This window comes from Leptopilina heterotoma, unplaced genomic scaffold (assembly GCF_015476425.1).
Source record: "Leptopilina heterotoma isolate Lh14 unplaced genomic scaffold, ASM1547642v1 Lhet_228, whole genome shotgun sequence".
In the NCBI taxonomy this organism is placed as follows: domain Eukaryota; kingdom Metazoa; phylum Arthropoda; class Insecta; order Hymenoptera; family Figitidae; genus Leptopilina; species Leptopilina heterotoma.
This window is the reverse complement of record NW_025110946.1, coordinates 3966992-3985351: the sequence shown is the minus strand read 5'-3', so window position 1 is coordinate 3985351 and position 18360 is coordinate 3966992. Positions and strand designations below refer to the sequence as shown.

The 18360-nt window shown below is 30.6% G+C and overlaps 1 protein-coding gene across 1 annotated transcript; it reads left to right on the top strand.

Moving 5' to 3' along the window:
• The first annotated feature begins 900 nt into the window (after positions 1 to 900).
• LOC122502387 (piggyBac transposable element-derived protein 3-like) lies at positions 901 to 2391 on the top strand. The gene has a single exon (XM_043612407.1). It carries the CDS (start codon positions 901 to 903, stop codon positions 2389 to 2391), a length of 1491 nt encoding a protein of 496 aa, XP_043468342.1.
• Positions 2392 to 18360: the final 15969 nt, after the last annotated feature.

The following is an 18360-nucleotide window of genomic DNA, read 5'->3' as shown; positions in this document are numbered from 1 at the left end:
TGAGGTCAGATTTTCAAAATTAAAAATGGCGGACCCAATATGGCGGACGACAAATCTAAAACTTTATCGTATTGTCTTCAAATTTGTTACTCGGGGGTTTTTGGGGTCGCTGATTACGAATCTGAAGTCATATTTTCAAAATTCAAAATGGCGGATCCAATATGGCGGACGACAAATCTAAAACTTTATCGTATTGTCTTCAAATTTGTTACTCGGGGGGGTTTTGGGATTTAAGAATCATTTTTTTAATAAAAAAATTTTTTTTTTTAATGTTTAAAGTTTTTTGTGTTTTAATTTTCAATGGTTTTGAATTAAATTATGTAATAAAAAATAGATTTTTGTGTTCGTGTGAAGGTTGTACAATATTGTAGCATTCGTAATTGCAGAATGTATCATCCGCACAAAAATTGTCAATACATTGATACAAATACATTGATACTTATACGTTGATATTTATGCATTGATATTTATACATTGATACTTATACATTGATACTTATACATTGATACTCATACATTGATACATATACATTGATACTAATACATCGATACTTATACATTGATACTTATACATTGATAGTAATACATTGATACTAATACACTGACACTTATACATTGACACTAATACATTGATAGTAATACATTTACACTAATACATTGATACTAATACTTTGATACTAATACATTTATACCTATACATTGATACCTATACATTGATACTGATACATTGATACTAAACCATTGACACTAATACATTGACACTAATACATTGATACTAATACATTACTATCCACATCTGCGAATGCATAATACATACATATACATATATTATTTTATATAAAATATTGTACATGCATAATACTTATATATACATATATTATTATCTATAAAATATTGTACAATGCCGCCTAAAAGGAGGTCAGATACAATATCCGAAAAAACGATTCCTTCCAAAACACGACGAAGCGGAACAAAATTTTCACTTCGCGACTCTATCGAATATGAAGAGTGTGATGAATATATCAATGCCAACATAATTCCATCTGCTAATGATTCTGGGGAATCTAATTTAGATGATGAATCAGATTGTGAGTCCGAGAATAATTTTTCTGAGGCAGATGACAGTTTTTCTTTTGAAAACAAGATCATGCTAAATCAAATACAAAAGTCTAAAATATTGAGTAGTACTCCGACTGAGTTGTTCGAACTCTTTTTCTCATTAGACCTTAAAAATCATATAGTCAACTGCACAGAAAAAAATGGCTACAAGATGTCAATTACTGACTTCAATGTTTTTGTGGGTATAATAATATTCACAATGTATAACAAACGATTGTCGCAAAGAGATTATTGGTCCCGAGAACCACATTTAAAAGCTGAACCAGTATCATCGTCAATGTCTCGCTTAAATTTTGAAACGATAAAATCAAAAATTAAATTCCATCAATCAGAGGATCAAAATGATGCTGACAGAGTCTGGCGTGTGAGAACGCTTATAAACATTTTTAGAAAAAATCTCATTCAGTTTGGGATATTTTCCACTGCACTATCCATTGATGAGATGATGCTTAAATTTTATGGAAGGTCTGTATTAAAGCAATTTATAAAGGGAAAACCCAAAAGGTTCGGTATAAAATTATGGGCTCTCTGTAGTTCTAACGGTTTTCTTTTTGATTTTGACGTATACTGTGGTAAAAGTAATCAGAAAACTGAAAAGTTAGCAAAGTGTGCACTTGGTAGTCGTGTAGTGGTGAATATGCTACAAGTAGTTTTTTCTACTGTAACTTTACGCAAACGAGACCAACTGCATATCTACTTTGACAACCTTTTTACTTGTCCGGATCTGCTCGTTCATTTAAAAAAATATGGACTTGTTGCTACTAGCACAGTCAGAGCAAACAGAGTGGAAGTCAAAAATGCAGTTACGGATAAAGATGAAAGAGGGAAGTTTGAAGTCAAATGTGATAAACAAAGTGGCATAAATTTTATCACAATTATGGACTCCAAACCAGTCTCCATCTTATCCAGTGCAGTTGGTGTCACACCTTCAGGAACAGTAGAACGTCGTGTAAAGGGTCAAAAAGAAAGGAAAGAACTGAAATTTCCAAGAGCGTTTATGATTTACAATCAGTTTATGGGTGGTGTTGACCTACATGATCAAAGGTGTAACGCAATAGAGCCGACTATTAGATCAAAAAAGTGGACCTGGACAATTTTTGTTCGGATGATACAGTCTGCAATGACGAATGCTACAATATTGTACAACCTTTGCCACGAACACAAGGTTAGTACAAAATTTGTAGCTATGTCAGTAGGTAAGGAATATTTGAATCGATCAAAGGTAAGTAAACCAGATCTTCATGAAACTGAACAACAAAAATTACCTCGATAATGTAGTACGGCTAACTGCAAAATCCGAGCCAGAAAATTCTGCAAAACCTGCTCGTTACATTACTGTGACAGCTGTTTTAAACAAGCTCATGCAGAAAAATAAAAACTATTTTTTATTACAAAATTTAATTCAAAACCATTGAAAATCAAAACACAAAAAAACTTTAAAAATTAACCAAAAAAATTTTTAAAAAACTTTAAAAATTAAACAAAAAAATTTTAAAAAAACATTAAAAATTAAACAAAAAAATTTTAAAAAAACATTAAAAATTAAACAAAAAAATTTAAAAAAAAAAAAAAAACATTAAAAATTAAACAAAAAAATTTTAAAAACATTAAAAAACAAAAAAAATTTTAAAAAAATGATTCTCAAATTCGTCCACCTCCTCGTGGTGAGAATCGGGAAACTTTGAAAGCTCAAAGGCTAAGGGCGTTAATTGTATGTTTGATACAATATATTTATATTTCATTATTCGTAATTCAATATTAACACTATATTGAGTCCACCATTTTGAATTTTGAAAATCTGACCTCAGATTCGTAATCAGCGACCCCGAAAACCCCCGAGTAACAAATTTGAAGACAATACGATAAAGTTTTAGATTTGTCGTCCGCCATATTGGATCCGCCATTTTGAATTTTGAAAATATGACTTCAGATTCGTAATCAGCGACCCCAAAAACCCCCGAGTAACAAATTTGAAGACAATACGATAAAGTTTTAGATTTGTCGTCCGCCATATTGGGTCCGCCATTTTTAATTTTGAAAATCTGACCTCAGATTCGTAATGAGCGACCCCGAAAACCCCCGATTAACAAATTTGAAGACAATACGATAAAGTTTTAGATTTGTCGTCCGCCATATTGGGTCCGCCATTTTTAATTTTGAAAATCTGACCTCAGATTCGTAATCAGCGACCCCGAAAACCCCCGAGTAACAAATTTGAAGACAATACGATAAAGTTTTAGATTTGTCGTCCGCCATATTGGATCCGCCATTTTGAATTTTGAAAATATGACTTCAGATTCGTAATCAGCGACCCCGAAAACCCCCGAGTAACAAGTTTCAAGCGAATTCAACAATTTTTGAAAATTTTGTCCATCCTGTGTTAAATTTTGAAAAAAAATTTATTTTCAGGCGCCATTTTAATTAAAAAAAACAAAAAATTTTAAAACGCAAAGCATATTTTCAAACTAGAAGTATCGGGAACACGTTTTGTATACCTTAGGTGACCTGGAAAAATTAATATACTAACTAAAATTGGATCAAAAAAAAATTACTTTCCAAAATTTTGTATTTTTTGAGTATTTTTGAAAAAAATAAGGGTTAAATGGCACTTTTTGGGAATTTTGACAATGCCATTCGAAAGAGCGACCCCAAAAACATATGGGTATGTGCCTGCAGAATTTTTAATAATTTTTTTCTTTGAATAATAAGAGCTTGAAATCGAAGTTAGAAATCAGCACATTTGGTCGTTAAAGGGTTAACTCAAAAATATTATTTTAAATTTGTTCCACTGTGTATTGTGTATCCACCGTGTATTTCAAAAATCAACAATGTCAAATGCACAATTGTAAAAAGTCAAATAACTAAAAAAATGTTATCCGATTTACATCTCTCTAATTTTAAAAGTAGTTTAATTTGCATGAAATTTTCCGTTTCCTCTATAAATAAAAAACAATTTTTGAAAAAATTAAATATTAATTTTTTTAAACTAAGCAGTCTCGTTTAGTGTGATATCAGTAGCTGCTTTATTGCGTTTATAGAAGTGTTTTCTGAATAGTCGTGTCTTTTCGGTTCTATACCATCGGCCCTAGGCAACTAGCGTCGAACGCAAATAAATCTCTTTCAACGATAAATCACTTCCAGCAAGATACGTGGTCCGTTTCGGTAATGCAGTTTTCAGCATGGACATTGGATTTGTAGGGTTTGAGCAAAGTTAACTTTCCAAATGAAAAACTTTTCGGAACACTTCGGGCAACGATGTAACTGATGGACGTCTGGCATGTGGTTCGCCACATTCGCACAAATGGGGAACCTATCTTTATATACTATAAAGATATGTTTTTATATATACAGATTTGTATATATATATATATATATACTTCCCTGCATGTTTCGAGGTGCCAACTATGTTTCCTGTATAACCCGAATTTCTTGGGTACAGGAAAGTAACTAAATACTTTCTTTAATTAAATTTCATTGACATTTTATGTATTGTTAACAATAAGTTTAATAATTTCTTGTTCATTGTATTACATTAAAAATAGGTGTAAATTTATAACATCAGCTTTGTTATTTTTATGTTTTTAATTTTAAAAGATAAATTATGTTCAAATAAAATACTCTAAAAACTATTTTTATCTTGATTACATATTGTATTTAGGCAAGTCATATGATCATGAATATGAAGGATTACCAACTGGGCACTAGATTTTGTTACCTTAATGTAAGGTAATTTTTAATTTACAAAAAATTAACAATTTTTTACTTCGATTATGTAATGAAAATGCATCATTATAATCACCTTATCTTTACGCATTGCGCAAGTCAATCTTTTTTTGAAAAAGGAATTGAGATTTTTGTTTAGCGATGAATGAGTGAAGTTTCAGAGTTTTTAACTTGTTACATAGATCGCTAATAAAATCTTCTATATTTGTTGTAATCATCTGTATTGTCGACTTGTCTGTTTCAATTCACGTTGTATACTCCACTTTTTCAATTGATTTACATATATCTTAAAGTTGCTGGGCAGAGGTTACATTCATTTAAATAACAATGAGGTGATGAAGATTTGCAAACAATTAAATTTACACAGGCTCTTTAGCTATCTTTTGGAATAATTGAATCTTTTGTCAATACTGATACATTCTCTAATGCATCGCAATATTCAGGATATCTTACAGAGGCCCCGAATCATGAAGAGATCGGAAGTTGTGTCTATTGAGTATTACGTAGCAAAAGTACCTATCTTTAAAACCTTTTTTGGTTTCTGTCTTTGGCTCCAGTTTCGAAGTTATGCATAGTTCAAAAACTGAAAAAGTAAAAGAAAAAATGTTATTTCTTCTATTTTATTGTGAGACAAATTTAAAGAAAATTATGCAGATATTTAAGATATTCTTTACATACGCCAAAGATTAACGAAAATCTTTCCTTTGGGCAAGAAACCATGTTCGATCCAAAAACATTTTTAGAACGTTTCATGTCGGACAAATAATGTTCCAAAAGATTTTAAGAACATTGATGTTCAAATAATGTTCTAAATGATTATTTGGCGAACATGAATCGTTCTAAAGAATTAAAATTTAAAAATTAATCATAAATTTCCACTAGCTTTTGGAGTTAAAGTAGAGTCTAATTCGAAGTAATTGTGTCGCAATTAGACCCTACGTTATAAATGCTAAAACCTAAATAAAACCTATATGTTTAGGCTAAAAGTAGGGCTTAAATTTTGACTCGTGTCTGTTTACGTAAATATTACATCAATAAAAATTCAAATAAAAAGCAATTTTTTAAAACAAATTAATATAATAAAACTTTATTAATTTAGTAAGAAAATTCCCGGCTATTTCTCTACTTAACTTTTGTCTTTACATTTTTCAAAACTTTTTTAATTTCATTTTTTGAATCGATCACTTTTTGTATTATATCATTATACAATTTATTTTAAAAATAATTTTTCATGTCAAAAGTATTCATGATTATATTTACGTGTACCTTCGAATAAATTTGGTATAATACTGAAATCGTTTCCAATTTTTAATTGAAATTATTAATCATTATTCTTTTGATTTGATTGTTCGTAAAGTGTCAACAATAAACAAATCAACTGTTATGGACAACATTGTACAGAAGAAATCGTACTGAGCTAGTTTTGTACAAACATCTCTGTACCGAGCTAGCTCAGTACAAATATCTCTGTACAGAGTCCGGAAATAACAGCTCTGTACAAAACAGCTTGTACCAACCGCGCTCAGTACAAAAATCGTTGTACAGATCGGGCTTTGTACAATTTCCGGCTTGGTACGTAACATATATATATATTATACATATTTCGTAAAGTATTTTACAATTTGGGGAAAATGTGCAACAGAATAAAATTTTAACATAGAAAATACTAAACAGTGAAAGAAATAATATGAAATTTAATAAAGTTATATTAAAATTAAAGGTAGAAGAAGTTATCAATTTTTCCGAATAATTTATCACTTAAAGCTTTATTAAGATTTAATGTACATCGACAGCACAGCCGTCCTATTAAAAAAATACAGAAACCTGCTTTTTATGAAAAATACTTTTCGCGATATTTCTGTTTCTGTCTTTTAATACTCAAGACCTTATTTTATTGTGTGTATATAAAAATGTAAGACCTTATGATCCGTTTTTTTCTTTTTCTAAAATATTGGAAAAAGATTACAATTTTTTTTGAAGAATTAAAAAACATAAAACACGAAAACCAAAAATTAAATTTAACACACTGAGCTATATTGTAAAATGTTTATAAAACGTTAAGGTAATTACAGATTTTTTCAAGATAATAGAAAGGTTTTTTCGCAAATAGAATTAACATTACCAATTTGTTGAAATTTGTACCACTGTTAGATAAAAGTTTTTAAAAAATGTAGTTAAATTTTTTAGACCTTGGGGACTTGTGAAAAAAGTTATAAGCGTCTTTGTTTTTAACTTTTAACATTGAGTTATGTGGGAATTGAGTACATTTTCAAACATATTTACTCACCACAAAGTACTTAAAATTAAGCAATTATTAAAACACTTTTTAATACGAGACAGATATATAATGGTTAAATATCTGTTTAAAAAGTGTCATTAGGTACCTGTGAAAGTTGAAATAAATTAATTTGTAAAAAAATTTCATGTTTTATACAGTATATTAGACACCTGTTTGAACATCTGGAAACATTGCACACAATTTTCTACTCAAAACTAAATGTAAACAAGTCATACCAAGCATTTGCAACACGACTAAAGAAATGCTGTGTTGCCAGACGTTTGAAAGTACAAAGCAAGTCAAATTACAAAATAATGGTTTTTGTTTTGATTAGTTCAGTCAAGCGATAGAAAAACTTTATATATATTAATTATACATCAGAAGAATTATTTTATTGAAGTATTCTTCCTTCTTTGTCAAAACATTGACACCGATATTTATTAATAGTCATGATATAAGTCGAGGTATAAGCTGTCCATAAACCACGAGGACAATTTTTTATTAATTTTTGACCCTCCCCCCATCCAAAATGGAACACAAATTTTTACTTTATGCAATGGACCTTAATTTTGTCACTCGGTGGTTTTTAGGGACGCTGATTACGAATTTGATGTAAGTTTTCATAAATTTAAAATGGTGTATTCAATATGGCAGAATTTTCTTTTAGATTTATGCAATTGACCTTAATTTTGTTACTCGAGAGTTCTAATACCAGTCAGTTAGCTGTAAATGTCATAGGTGCGCTCACTGACAATTATTTTAGCACTTGCGTCGATTCACGACCAACGAGCGTGTATAGAAATTTTTTTTTAATTTCTCTTTCCCATATTATACATTTGAAATTTTGAAAACAAACATCGCATTCGTAATCAGCGACCCTAAAAACCACCGAGTGACAAAATTAAGATTAATTGCATAAAGTAAACATTCTGTTCCATATTAGATCTGCCATTTTGATTTATGGGAAACTAAAATTAAATTCGTAATCAGCAACCACAAAAATTCCCGAGTGACAAAATTAAGGTTTATTGCATAAATTTAAAAAAATTTTGTTGTATATATTAAATCCGCTATCTTGAATTTTTTAAAAATAACATTAAATTAGTAATCAGCGACCCCAAAAACCTTCGAGTAGGAAAACTTAGGCGAATTTAATTACATTTTAGTATTTTGAAAAATAGTCACCACCCCTTTCAAAGTTCCCTTCATATTTTAGGCCATAATTGGTCCGCCATCTTTAAATTTTACATTCTAATTTACTTTTTTTAAAAGTATACAATTTTTGTGCCTCTATGGATGAGAATTGAATATTATTCACGCACGTTTAACTCCTTAGCAGAGTAGTCAAAATAAAGTTTTCGTGTCACAACTTTGCTAAATTTTTTTATTTCTTTTAATGCCAGATATCATTATATTTTATGTTTTTGAGGTTACTGAATCCAAATATTTGGATGGGTAAATGGGTAAAAAAATAACCAAACTTGAAAAAATTAAATTTCTTTTCTGTTTTTAAAGATAAAACCGCTATATTTAATTTTTGTTTTAAACGAAATTCTTTTTTTTTCACCCCGAAATCGAAAAGAGCACACTCAATACCTATAAGAAACATACTTGCGGTATAAAATATAATCTGTTTTATTCATAAAAGTATAGGTTGAATTTGCACAAAGAATTTTCTTATTTTAGGCGTTAATCATTAAAATAATATTATAATATTTGGGGAGAGTGGGACAAACCGTCCAGATGTCAATATCTCCGAAATGGCGAGATTGTCAAAACTGTTGTTTAGAATTTCAAAACAACCATGTGTAGTATACCTTATTTTTAAACTAACATTTATACTCAAAATGAGCGTATGGGGCAAACAGTAATAATTTCAATAAGTTAAAATTTGACTGGTTCCCTTCTTAAATTATTCTCTTCATGTAAATAGTAATTTTTTCTATAATTATTGAAATACCAGATTTTCTGTTTTGGTAGTTAAGACTTGCAATGCAGATATCAAGTTTTCTTGCTTTTTCTTTCTTCTTTTCTGGACGTTTCGAGGAACCATGGCTACTTTTTTCGTAATTCGATGACGTTGTCGCAAAAGGTTCTATTGGTGCACTATTATCTTTATATAAAAAAAAAGTTTGCAATCTTATAATCGAGTCAGTCAAAATATAAAATAAATGAACTAAAAAGAGTTGTAAAAATGAAAAGGTTTTTTTATTTTAAGTAAATTAAAATTTTTTTCACTTATATTAAATTCTTATTTTCCTAAAAATTCATGTCGGGAAACATGTTTTTCATAATTTTTTCATTACCAGGAATTTGCGGTTTTCATTAATTTATCGATAATTAAACTGATAGATTTCATTGGTTCTTTAAAAAAATGAAAGGGGCCCATTTTGTCGGTCATTTGCAAAAAAAATCCTTATTTTAAAAATGGAGGTGTAATTGTGTAATTGTCGAAATGAAAATTTGGATATTGCATCAATTTTTTCACAATAAAGACTGTCAAAAAATTTTAAATAAGATTAATATCTATTCTTTTTCTTCAAATGACACAATAAAATTGTACCTAATCATTAATCTTGTAAAAATATTATATTAAGCAACAAGGGTATAAAGGCAGCCATTTGTTTACGGTGATTTTTGTGACACGAGTCGAGGTCGAGGGCGCCCCGAGACCTCCACTCGTGTCACAAAAATCATCGTGAACAAATTGGCTGCCTTTATTCCCGTATTACATACGATATTTTTTATTTGTAATGCACAAAAGTGTCGATTTCAGATAGCAGACGACAGGGAGTAAAAGTCATTCACTTGTTCGACTTGTATGAAAATGGCGGCCTTTTTTACCTTGGGCAAAAAAAGCATGGGACCAACTGTTTTTTTACCCTTGGAAAAAAATCGCTATTTTCATACGGTCGAACAAATAAATGACTGTTCAAAACAGGCAAAAAGAAGGCTTTTTAGTATATATTATTAAAATAACTATGACATTTATTTAAAAAATTTTCTTTAACATATAAAAAATAATTTATTTAAGAATTTGTAAAAAAAAATTTTCATTTTTATTTCAAAATGGCGGCGATATACGCCATTTTCGAAAATGCCCATTCTCGGTGGTAAGATCGATTCCAAACTTTCTATAACACATAAAACCAAAAACGAAGTGGCATTCTCTTCGTTAGATATTTCTTTAGGTGTGGAACCTCAAAAAAGTGAGTTTTTTTAGAGTACTTTTTCTCTAAAATATACAAAAAAAGGTGTTTTTATTCAGAATTTCCCTTATAAAATAAAGAAAGTTGGAAATTTTCCAGTTTTTGAGGTTCCACTTATAGGCATGATGACGCTGAATCAAAAGCCGTTTGATTTTTTAAAATCGCTTTAGAAGAACTCGAGATATCACTCTTTCCAGATCAAAAAAAGACATTTTGAGAAAAACGCATTTTAAGTTTTTGTTCATAAGTTTTGAAATTTTTTTAAAAAAATCTTAGGATTTGTTTGAAAAGCGTTACTTGGGGGTTTTCGAGGTCGCTAATTACGAATATTGAATCAGATTTTCAAAATTCAAAATGGCGAATCTAATATGGCGGACATTCTTTTTTTTAAATCATTGGATTTGCTTGAAAATCGTTACGGGGGGTTTTGGGGTCGCTGATTACGAATATGACATAATTTTTTAAAAATTAAAAATGGCGGATACAATATGGTGGACGAAAAAAAAAATTAAACGAAAAAAAAATTAAAATAAAAAAATTTTCTTTTCCGCCATGTTGGATCCCCCATTTTCAATTTTGAAAATTTGATATCTAATTTTTGATCAGCAACACCAAATACATTTTTGTTTGTCTTTTTTAAAAAATGCAAATGAGAAAACATTTAAATCATAGGATTGCTTATCCGCATACAAAAACATCTTTGACATGGCGAAGAATAAGGATGTATAATTTTTGTTTTACTTTGAATTTTGCAATATTATTTTAGGAGAGTATTCTTAACACTATAAAAAATCCGAAAATAAAAACAAAAAAATATTTCTGGGCCCGTATTTTATTTACAAAATAAAGCTATATTTTTGTTAAGCGCCATATTATTCGCCATATTGGATCCGCCATTTTGAATTTAATTTTAATTAAAATTTTCGAAATTATGTGTCAAATGCTTAATAAATAAAGCATTAACTAACAAATTGAAACCAATTCAACGCATGTAACGCGGCAGTGCAACCGCCCGTGAAACTGCACGCTCCATGTCTTTTTTACAGCGCGTAACAGGCTTAAAAAACCATCGGTACACTTCAGAAAGCCTTACCCATTGTTCGAAGATAATTGAATCTTAAATAATTATACGAATTAGTTTTTTAAAATATTTGTGATTGTTCACAACTGGAGGCGGGGTGGGAGTCAAAAATTGTCCATTTGGTTTATGGAACAAGGATAAAATTTATACCTCTCACTCATACCTCGTTCTTGATCTGCCTTTCTTTTACTCCTTAATCTATCTGTGAGTGAAAAAAGAAAAATAATTAGCCAATAATGAAATAAGACGCCCATTTCGTATTTTGGCTTGAAAGTAAAATTCCCCACTTTTTCTTCCCCTATCAAATTCTGTTCCTCTCTTTCTACCTGACATGGAAATTGGAGAAAACATGGTACCCCCTTCTAAACCCAAAAAGTGGGAATTACTTTTTTAACTATTCGTCTCTCTTTCGCTCCTACTCTAAACTAAAAGGAGAGACAATACCTCCCTCCCTCTCTTTCTCTCTCACTGTGAACAGAGTATATAAGGAAAGACTAACTTAATATATATAGATATAATAATAATATTCGCCTCTCTTTCGCTCCTACTCTAAACTAAAAGGACAGGCGATACTTACCTCTCTTTCTCTCTATCAACCTTTCTCTCTTACTGCGGACAGAATGTACACGCTCTGGACAGACTGAATGAAAGAATACGAAGATTATTATAGTTAATTTCAAAATTTTCAAAGAACTTAGAAAAAACGGAAGCATGGTGGGATACGAGCCCACGACCTATATTAATATTAATATGGTGCACAAAATAGCTCCGGTTGACGATATCGATAATTAAAATTACAATTACAACACAGTAAATCATGAGATGTTAAAATAACACCAAAATGAATTAAAATAATCTGCAACAGTTTAATCCCTATAGGATTAAATTTGCACCAGAAAAGATTAATATAATCCATTTTGGTGTTATTTTTTACTCTGAATGAAATTTTACTTTAAATCAAAACCAAGTCAACGATTTGTCAAAGAAAGTCAAAGACTAAGACTAAGGTTTAGATTTAGTTTTAATCTTTGTCTAAGTCATAGTCTAAATCTTAGTCTTTGACTAAGACTTAGGCTTACACCAAAATGGATTATTTTAATCTTCAACGCTTTTTACTACCGATAGAGAAATATAATACTAGTTTTTCATTATATTAAAGATTTTTCACCTTTACTAACTACGTTGATAAATGTTCACTTTTTATAATTATGTATTTTTAACGTATCTTTTATGTTAAAAACTTCTATTTTATATGTGTTTATACTTTTTGAACATCATGAGTTCACAATGATGATAATTTTATTTTTATCCTTGACGACAACTCTCGAGCGACGACAGGCGTCAATGTAGACGCCATCTTGCTTCCGGTGGCTCAGCTGTCGCTTTTTCCGGTCCATAGGGGAGAAGCTCGCAATTTTCCCAGTCGTGACAGTGGCCCAAGGACAATGAGATGAAAACGATTACATCTCATAGTGGATGAGGTGGATTTCAACTAAAATCTAATTTTTAAATTTATGGCTTTTATTATCTCTATAAATAAATAATTTACTAAAGTAAATTTTTTATCTCTATGTTTTTGAAAGGTTTTTCTTTTGCTCTTTTAATGGTGTCTAAATTTTTTGAAAAATTCAAATTTTTACTCTTTTAAAAATTATATTATTGACTTTTTTTTAAAAAAGTCAAATTTTGAATTTTTGCAGAGAAACACTATTAATTACAATTTCATAATATTTGGTAGATAAAGTGATAGACACTGATAGTAGGGAAGAGCGGGATTGAAAGTGCCGATTTTGACAAAATGAAAGAAAATAATAGTAAAATAACAACTATTCGTCGGTTGTGCTGACGCTGAGGCAGATTATGCCGCATACAGAGTTTTAACATGTTTAAATTACAGCAAATAATTTTACGCATAAGAAAGAATAAAATAATTGACACATATTATTTATTATAAACATTCAAATGCACAGCAAATCGTAAGGTGTTAAAATAAGGCCAGAATAGAATGTATGTGACGTTGGCCCCCCACTTTTAAAAAAATTAAATTTTTTTTAGAGTTCTAACTTCCTCTACAATAGTTCTAGAGTTCCTGGGGTGCTATTCTGTAACTCCGCTTCACATTCACTTCACTTTCACTTCACATTCACTTCACTTTCACTTCACTTTCACTTCACTTTCACTTCACTTTCACTTCACTTCACTTTCACTTCACTTTCACTTCACTTTCACTTCACTTTCACTTCACATTCACTTCACATTCACTTTCACTTCACATTTACTTCACTTTCACTTCACTTTCACTTCACTTTCACTTCACTTTCACTTCACATTCACTTCACATTCAATTCACATTCACTTCACTTTCACTTCACATTGAAAGTGAAAAGTGAAGTGAATGTGGAGTGGAAGTGAATGTGAAGTGAAAGTGAAGTGAATGTGAAGTGAATGTGAAGTGAAGTGAAAGTGAAGTGAAAGTGAAGTGAAAGTGAAGTGAAAGTGAAGTGAATGTGAAGTGAATGTGAAGTGAATGTGAAGTGAAAGTGAAGTGAAAGTGAAGTGAAAGTGAAGTGAAAGTGAAGTGAAAGTGAAGTGAATGTGAAGTGAAGTTACAGAATAGCACCCTGATAGTTTTTAGAAATAGTTCCAGGAATTAAATGGTAAAAAATAGGGTTTTTCATAATGAGCACCCTCTCACTATTGAAAAAATGGATTGACACTACCGTCCACGAGTATCAGGACGATTACAAGCGACTCTAAGAAAAAACGCAGATGATTTAAAAATGTTTAAAGTGTTAAATTCTTTATATTGTACACATAAACTACAAGATGACCTGGATAGAGTCTATTTGTGGTCCACCAAGAATTTTTTGCCACTAAGTATAAATAAATGTTACATAATGTCGTTTCATAGAAAAACTAAGATAGTACATTTTTATTATAATATCTGCGGTACACCGCTTGCAAAAGTTCATCGACAGCGAGATTTGGGAATAATACTGGATCCTGCTCTCACATATAATTATCACACTGATTTTGCTATCGGTAAATCGTTGAGAGCTCTTGGTCAGATTGTGGGATCGGGTTTAGTTTTTTTTAGTCTGCGCGTTCATCTCAGGATCTTGTACTTCTCTCTTGTCAGGCCTCACATGGAATTTTTGTCTCAAATATATTTCCCGCAATATGAATATCAGAAGGTGAGGCTTGAGAGAGTTCAGAATATTTTCTTGAGATTTGCTGACAGACAGCTAAGTGTACCTTATGACTATTTTAGTCATGATTTTACGGAATTACGGACGCTGTTTAGAGTTCCGTTAATACATAGTAGATTTTTAAAAAATGATTTGCAATTTTTTACGGAGTCTTTAATAGCGGCATAGATTGTCCGACTTTATTGTCCGGAATCTCGCTGTCGGTTCCTTATATTTCGTTGAGAGACAGATTAACTTTTAAAGTGTCTTTCAGTCGCACAAACTTGGGAATTAACTCACCTCTTACTCGGCTTTGTCGTGAGACAAATCATGCTTAAGCTTTAGATTTTTTTAATGGTTCTAGAAGACGATTTGCGCATGAGCCTTTTATTTATATAAACAACAACATCTGATTGACTTTATTACATAATCATGATAGATTTGTTATTGATTTGGTAATATTTATAGCGCTAAAATAGTAATAAGTATGTTCTTTTTTTTCCTTATAAAGGGTACAATTTTGTAAACCCGTTTATAATAAATTAAAATAAATAAATAAATAAAATTTTTCTAAAAACACAGAAATCTTCGTTAGAATTTCAGCTTTAAAATAAGCCTTTGAAAATTAAAAAAGGTTTCGACGATTGGTGCATTGCTTAACTGTGACGACTCGATTCTAGCTTTGCGTGGCTGCGAATGGGAGAGAAAAAAGGGACGGATTCATGCTGGGGAATAATAAATATTGATGTTTCACGAGTAATATAAAGAAACTCGAAAGTTCATCGTTCCCCCGCGTTAATTCGTCCCTGCTTTCTCTCTCATTCGCAGCCGTGCGAAGCCGGAATCGAGTTGTCAGAGTTGAATTTCAATGCACTAATCGGTCGAAACACGGCTTCACATTTTTAATTATATATCGAAGAGGGATTAATTTTTTTTAATTTTCGAAGACTTATTTTAAAGCTGAAATTCTAACGAAAATTGCTGTGTTTTTAGAAAAATGTTATCTAAATTTTTCTAGATTTTTAAAAAAGTTGAAGTCAAGAGACAAAAATGGGAAAATTTGATAATTTTTTTTATTTCTTTCTCGCTCTACAACTCAAAAAATAGCTAACGAAATAACTTCAAAGATGGCTTATTTTACGCAAAATTTAATCATTTTTCTAACCGTATTTAAGTTTTTTTTGTATCTCCTTTTATTTACGAGATATTATTGAAAAAGTGATGGCATGTTTTTTCATAGAGTCGCTTGTAATCGTCCTGATACTCGTGGACGGTGGGGTATAATTAGAGTTCTGAGTAGTTTTAAGAGAGTTCTACAGTTCCTTACAGTTTATTTGAATAGTTCTGATAGTCCGAAGTCATAAAAACATAATTGAAAACACGAAAATTTTTCCAAAAAAACTAATATGCTATGTTACAAGAGTTCTGATCAGAGTTCTGTGAGCCCCCTATAGAGATCGATAAAAAACTATTATAACAATTTTTTCAAAACCTAGAAAATAGTGAACTACAAGACTTTGAAGTTTCAAAAAAATTTGATTTATTATAAATTGAGAGTTCTATGAGTTCTGATCAGAGTTCTGTAAGCCCCCCATCGAGATTAATAGAAAACCCTAATAACAATTTTTTAGGAACCCTAAAACTACTGAACTACAAGACTTTGAAGTTTCAAATAAAATTTGATTTATTACACAGGTCAACAAAAAAAGACTTACTTTTTCTTATGAGATAGCGGAATGGTTTCCTATGTATTTTTGGACGCTGAACACGATCCCGACTTCCAAATTTGCCCATCACGTCAGGATTTTGAGAAAAGTGGGGGTAAAGACCCCAAAAACGCTTTTTTGAGGATTTTCAACATTTCTTTTCTCTTTAACCTGACGTGCTAGAGACTTCCACAAGGTCTTAAATTAAAGCTTGTAATGTGCACTACAAGATCAATATCCATAAAATGAAAAAAAATTAAAATTTTTTTCAAAAAATGGGGTTGAAGACACCAAAAATTTGTGTTTTTGGATTGCTTTAATAGACTTCTTGCAATCGCTTGGATTCGCTTGAAAATGGGTACTTGGGGTTTTTGGGGTCGCTGATTACGAATCCAATATTTGTTTGCAAAAATTTAAAACGGCGAAACCAAGATGGCAGATGTAAGAATTAAGAATTGCTTGGATTCGCTTGAAAATTGTTATTTCAGGGTTTTTGGGGTCGCTGATTACGAATCCGCCATTTTTAATTTTTGGAAAATAATATCGGATTCGTAATCAGCGACCCCAAAAACCCCAAGTAACCATTTTCATGCGAATCCAAGCAATTGCAAAAAGTCTATTAAAGCAATCCAAAAACACAAATTTTTGGTGTCTTCAATCCCATTTTTTAAAAAAAATTTTAATTTTTTTTAATTTTATGGATATTGGTCTTTTAGTGCACATTACAAGCTTTAATTTAAGACCTTGTGGAAGTCCCTAGCACGTCAGGTTAAAGAGAAAATAAATGTTGAAATTCCTCAAAAAAGCGTTTTTGGGGTCTTTACCCCCACTTTTCTCAAAATCCTGACGTGATGGGCAATTTTGGAAGTCGGGATCGTGTTCAGCGTCCAAAAATACATAGGAAACCATTCCGCTATCTCATAAAAAAAAAGTAAGTCTTTTTTTGTTGACCTGTGTTATAAATGGAGAGTTCTAAGAGTTTTGATCAGAGTTCTGTGAGCCCCCATCGAGATCGATAAAACATTTATTACAATTTTTCCAAAACCTAAAAACTACTTAACTAGGGTAGAGGTACTGGTTATCGGACATTTATAGTGTTAAGTCGTTAAATATTTAGGTAAAGGGCATAGGGGGGTAAGTATGTAAAATCTGCCCCCGCTTTAAATCGGTTCAAATTAATTCCACATATTACCACCAACATGAGTAACAATTCCTGTAAATATGAACTCAAAATTTTCATTTTTGAGGGAGTTATGGACGGGGAAAGCAAAATCAAAAAACTCATTTTTCTCGAAAACTACTAAACCGATTTTGATGAAATTTTAATGGGTTATAAAGACAAGTAAGACGTTAAAAAAAAAATTTTAAATTTTTTCACAAAAACAATTAAAAAAAAAATTTTCAAATTTTCAAAACTCTTCCCCCATTTAAGGAAATTAATAAAATTCAACAGAAAATTGAAAAATTTCGTTAAAATTCATTTTAGCTGCTTCTTATACTTTGCCAGACTCTTCCCATATTTCAAAAAATTAATAAAATTTAATAGAAATGTAAAATATTTTTTAAAAATTAATTTAGCTGCTTCACATATTTTGCCAGACTCTTCCCATAGTTCAGAAAATTAATAAAATTTAATAGAAATGTAAAATATTTTTTCAATATTAATTTAGCTGCTTCCGATACTTTGCCAGACTCTTCCCATGTTTCGAAAAATCAATAAAATTAAACAGAAAAGTGAAATCTTTGGTCAAAACTAAATTATCTGCTTCCTATACTTTTCCAGACTCTTCCCATATTTCAAAAAATTAATAAAATTCAACAGAATAAAAAATATTTCGTCAAAATTTATTTTAGCTGCTTCTCATACTTTGCCAGACTCTTCCCATAGTTCAGAAAATTAATAAAATTTAATAAAAATGTAAAAGAATTTTTCAAAACTAATTTAGCTGCTTCCCCTAGTTTGTCAGACTCTTCCCCTATTTAATGAAATTAATAAAATTCAACTTTTTGAGAAAAATAGTATTTTTTGCTCACGTGCACCCTTTTTTGGAGTGGCA

What these genes read in the sequence shown, in the direction of transcription:
- LOC122502387 (XM_043612407.1), top strand. Translation starts at nt 901, where the DNA reads ATGCCGCCTAAAAGGAGGTCAGATACAATATCCGAAAAAACGATTCCT.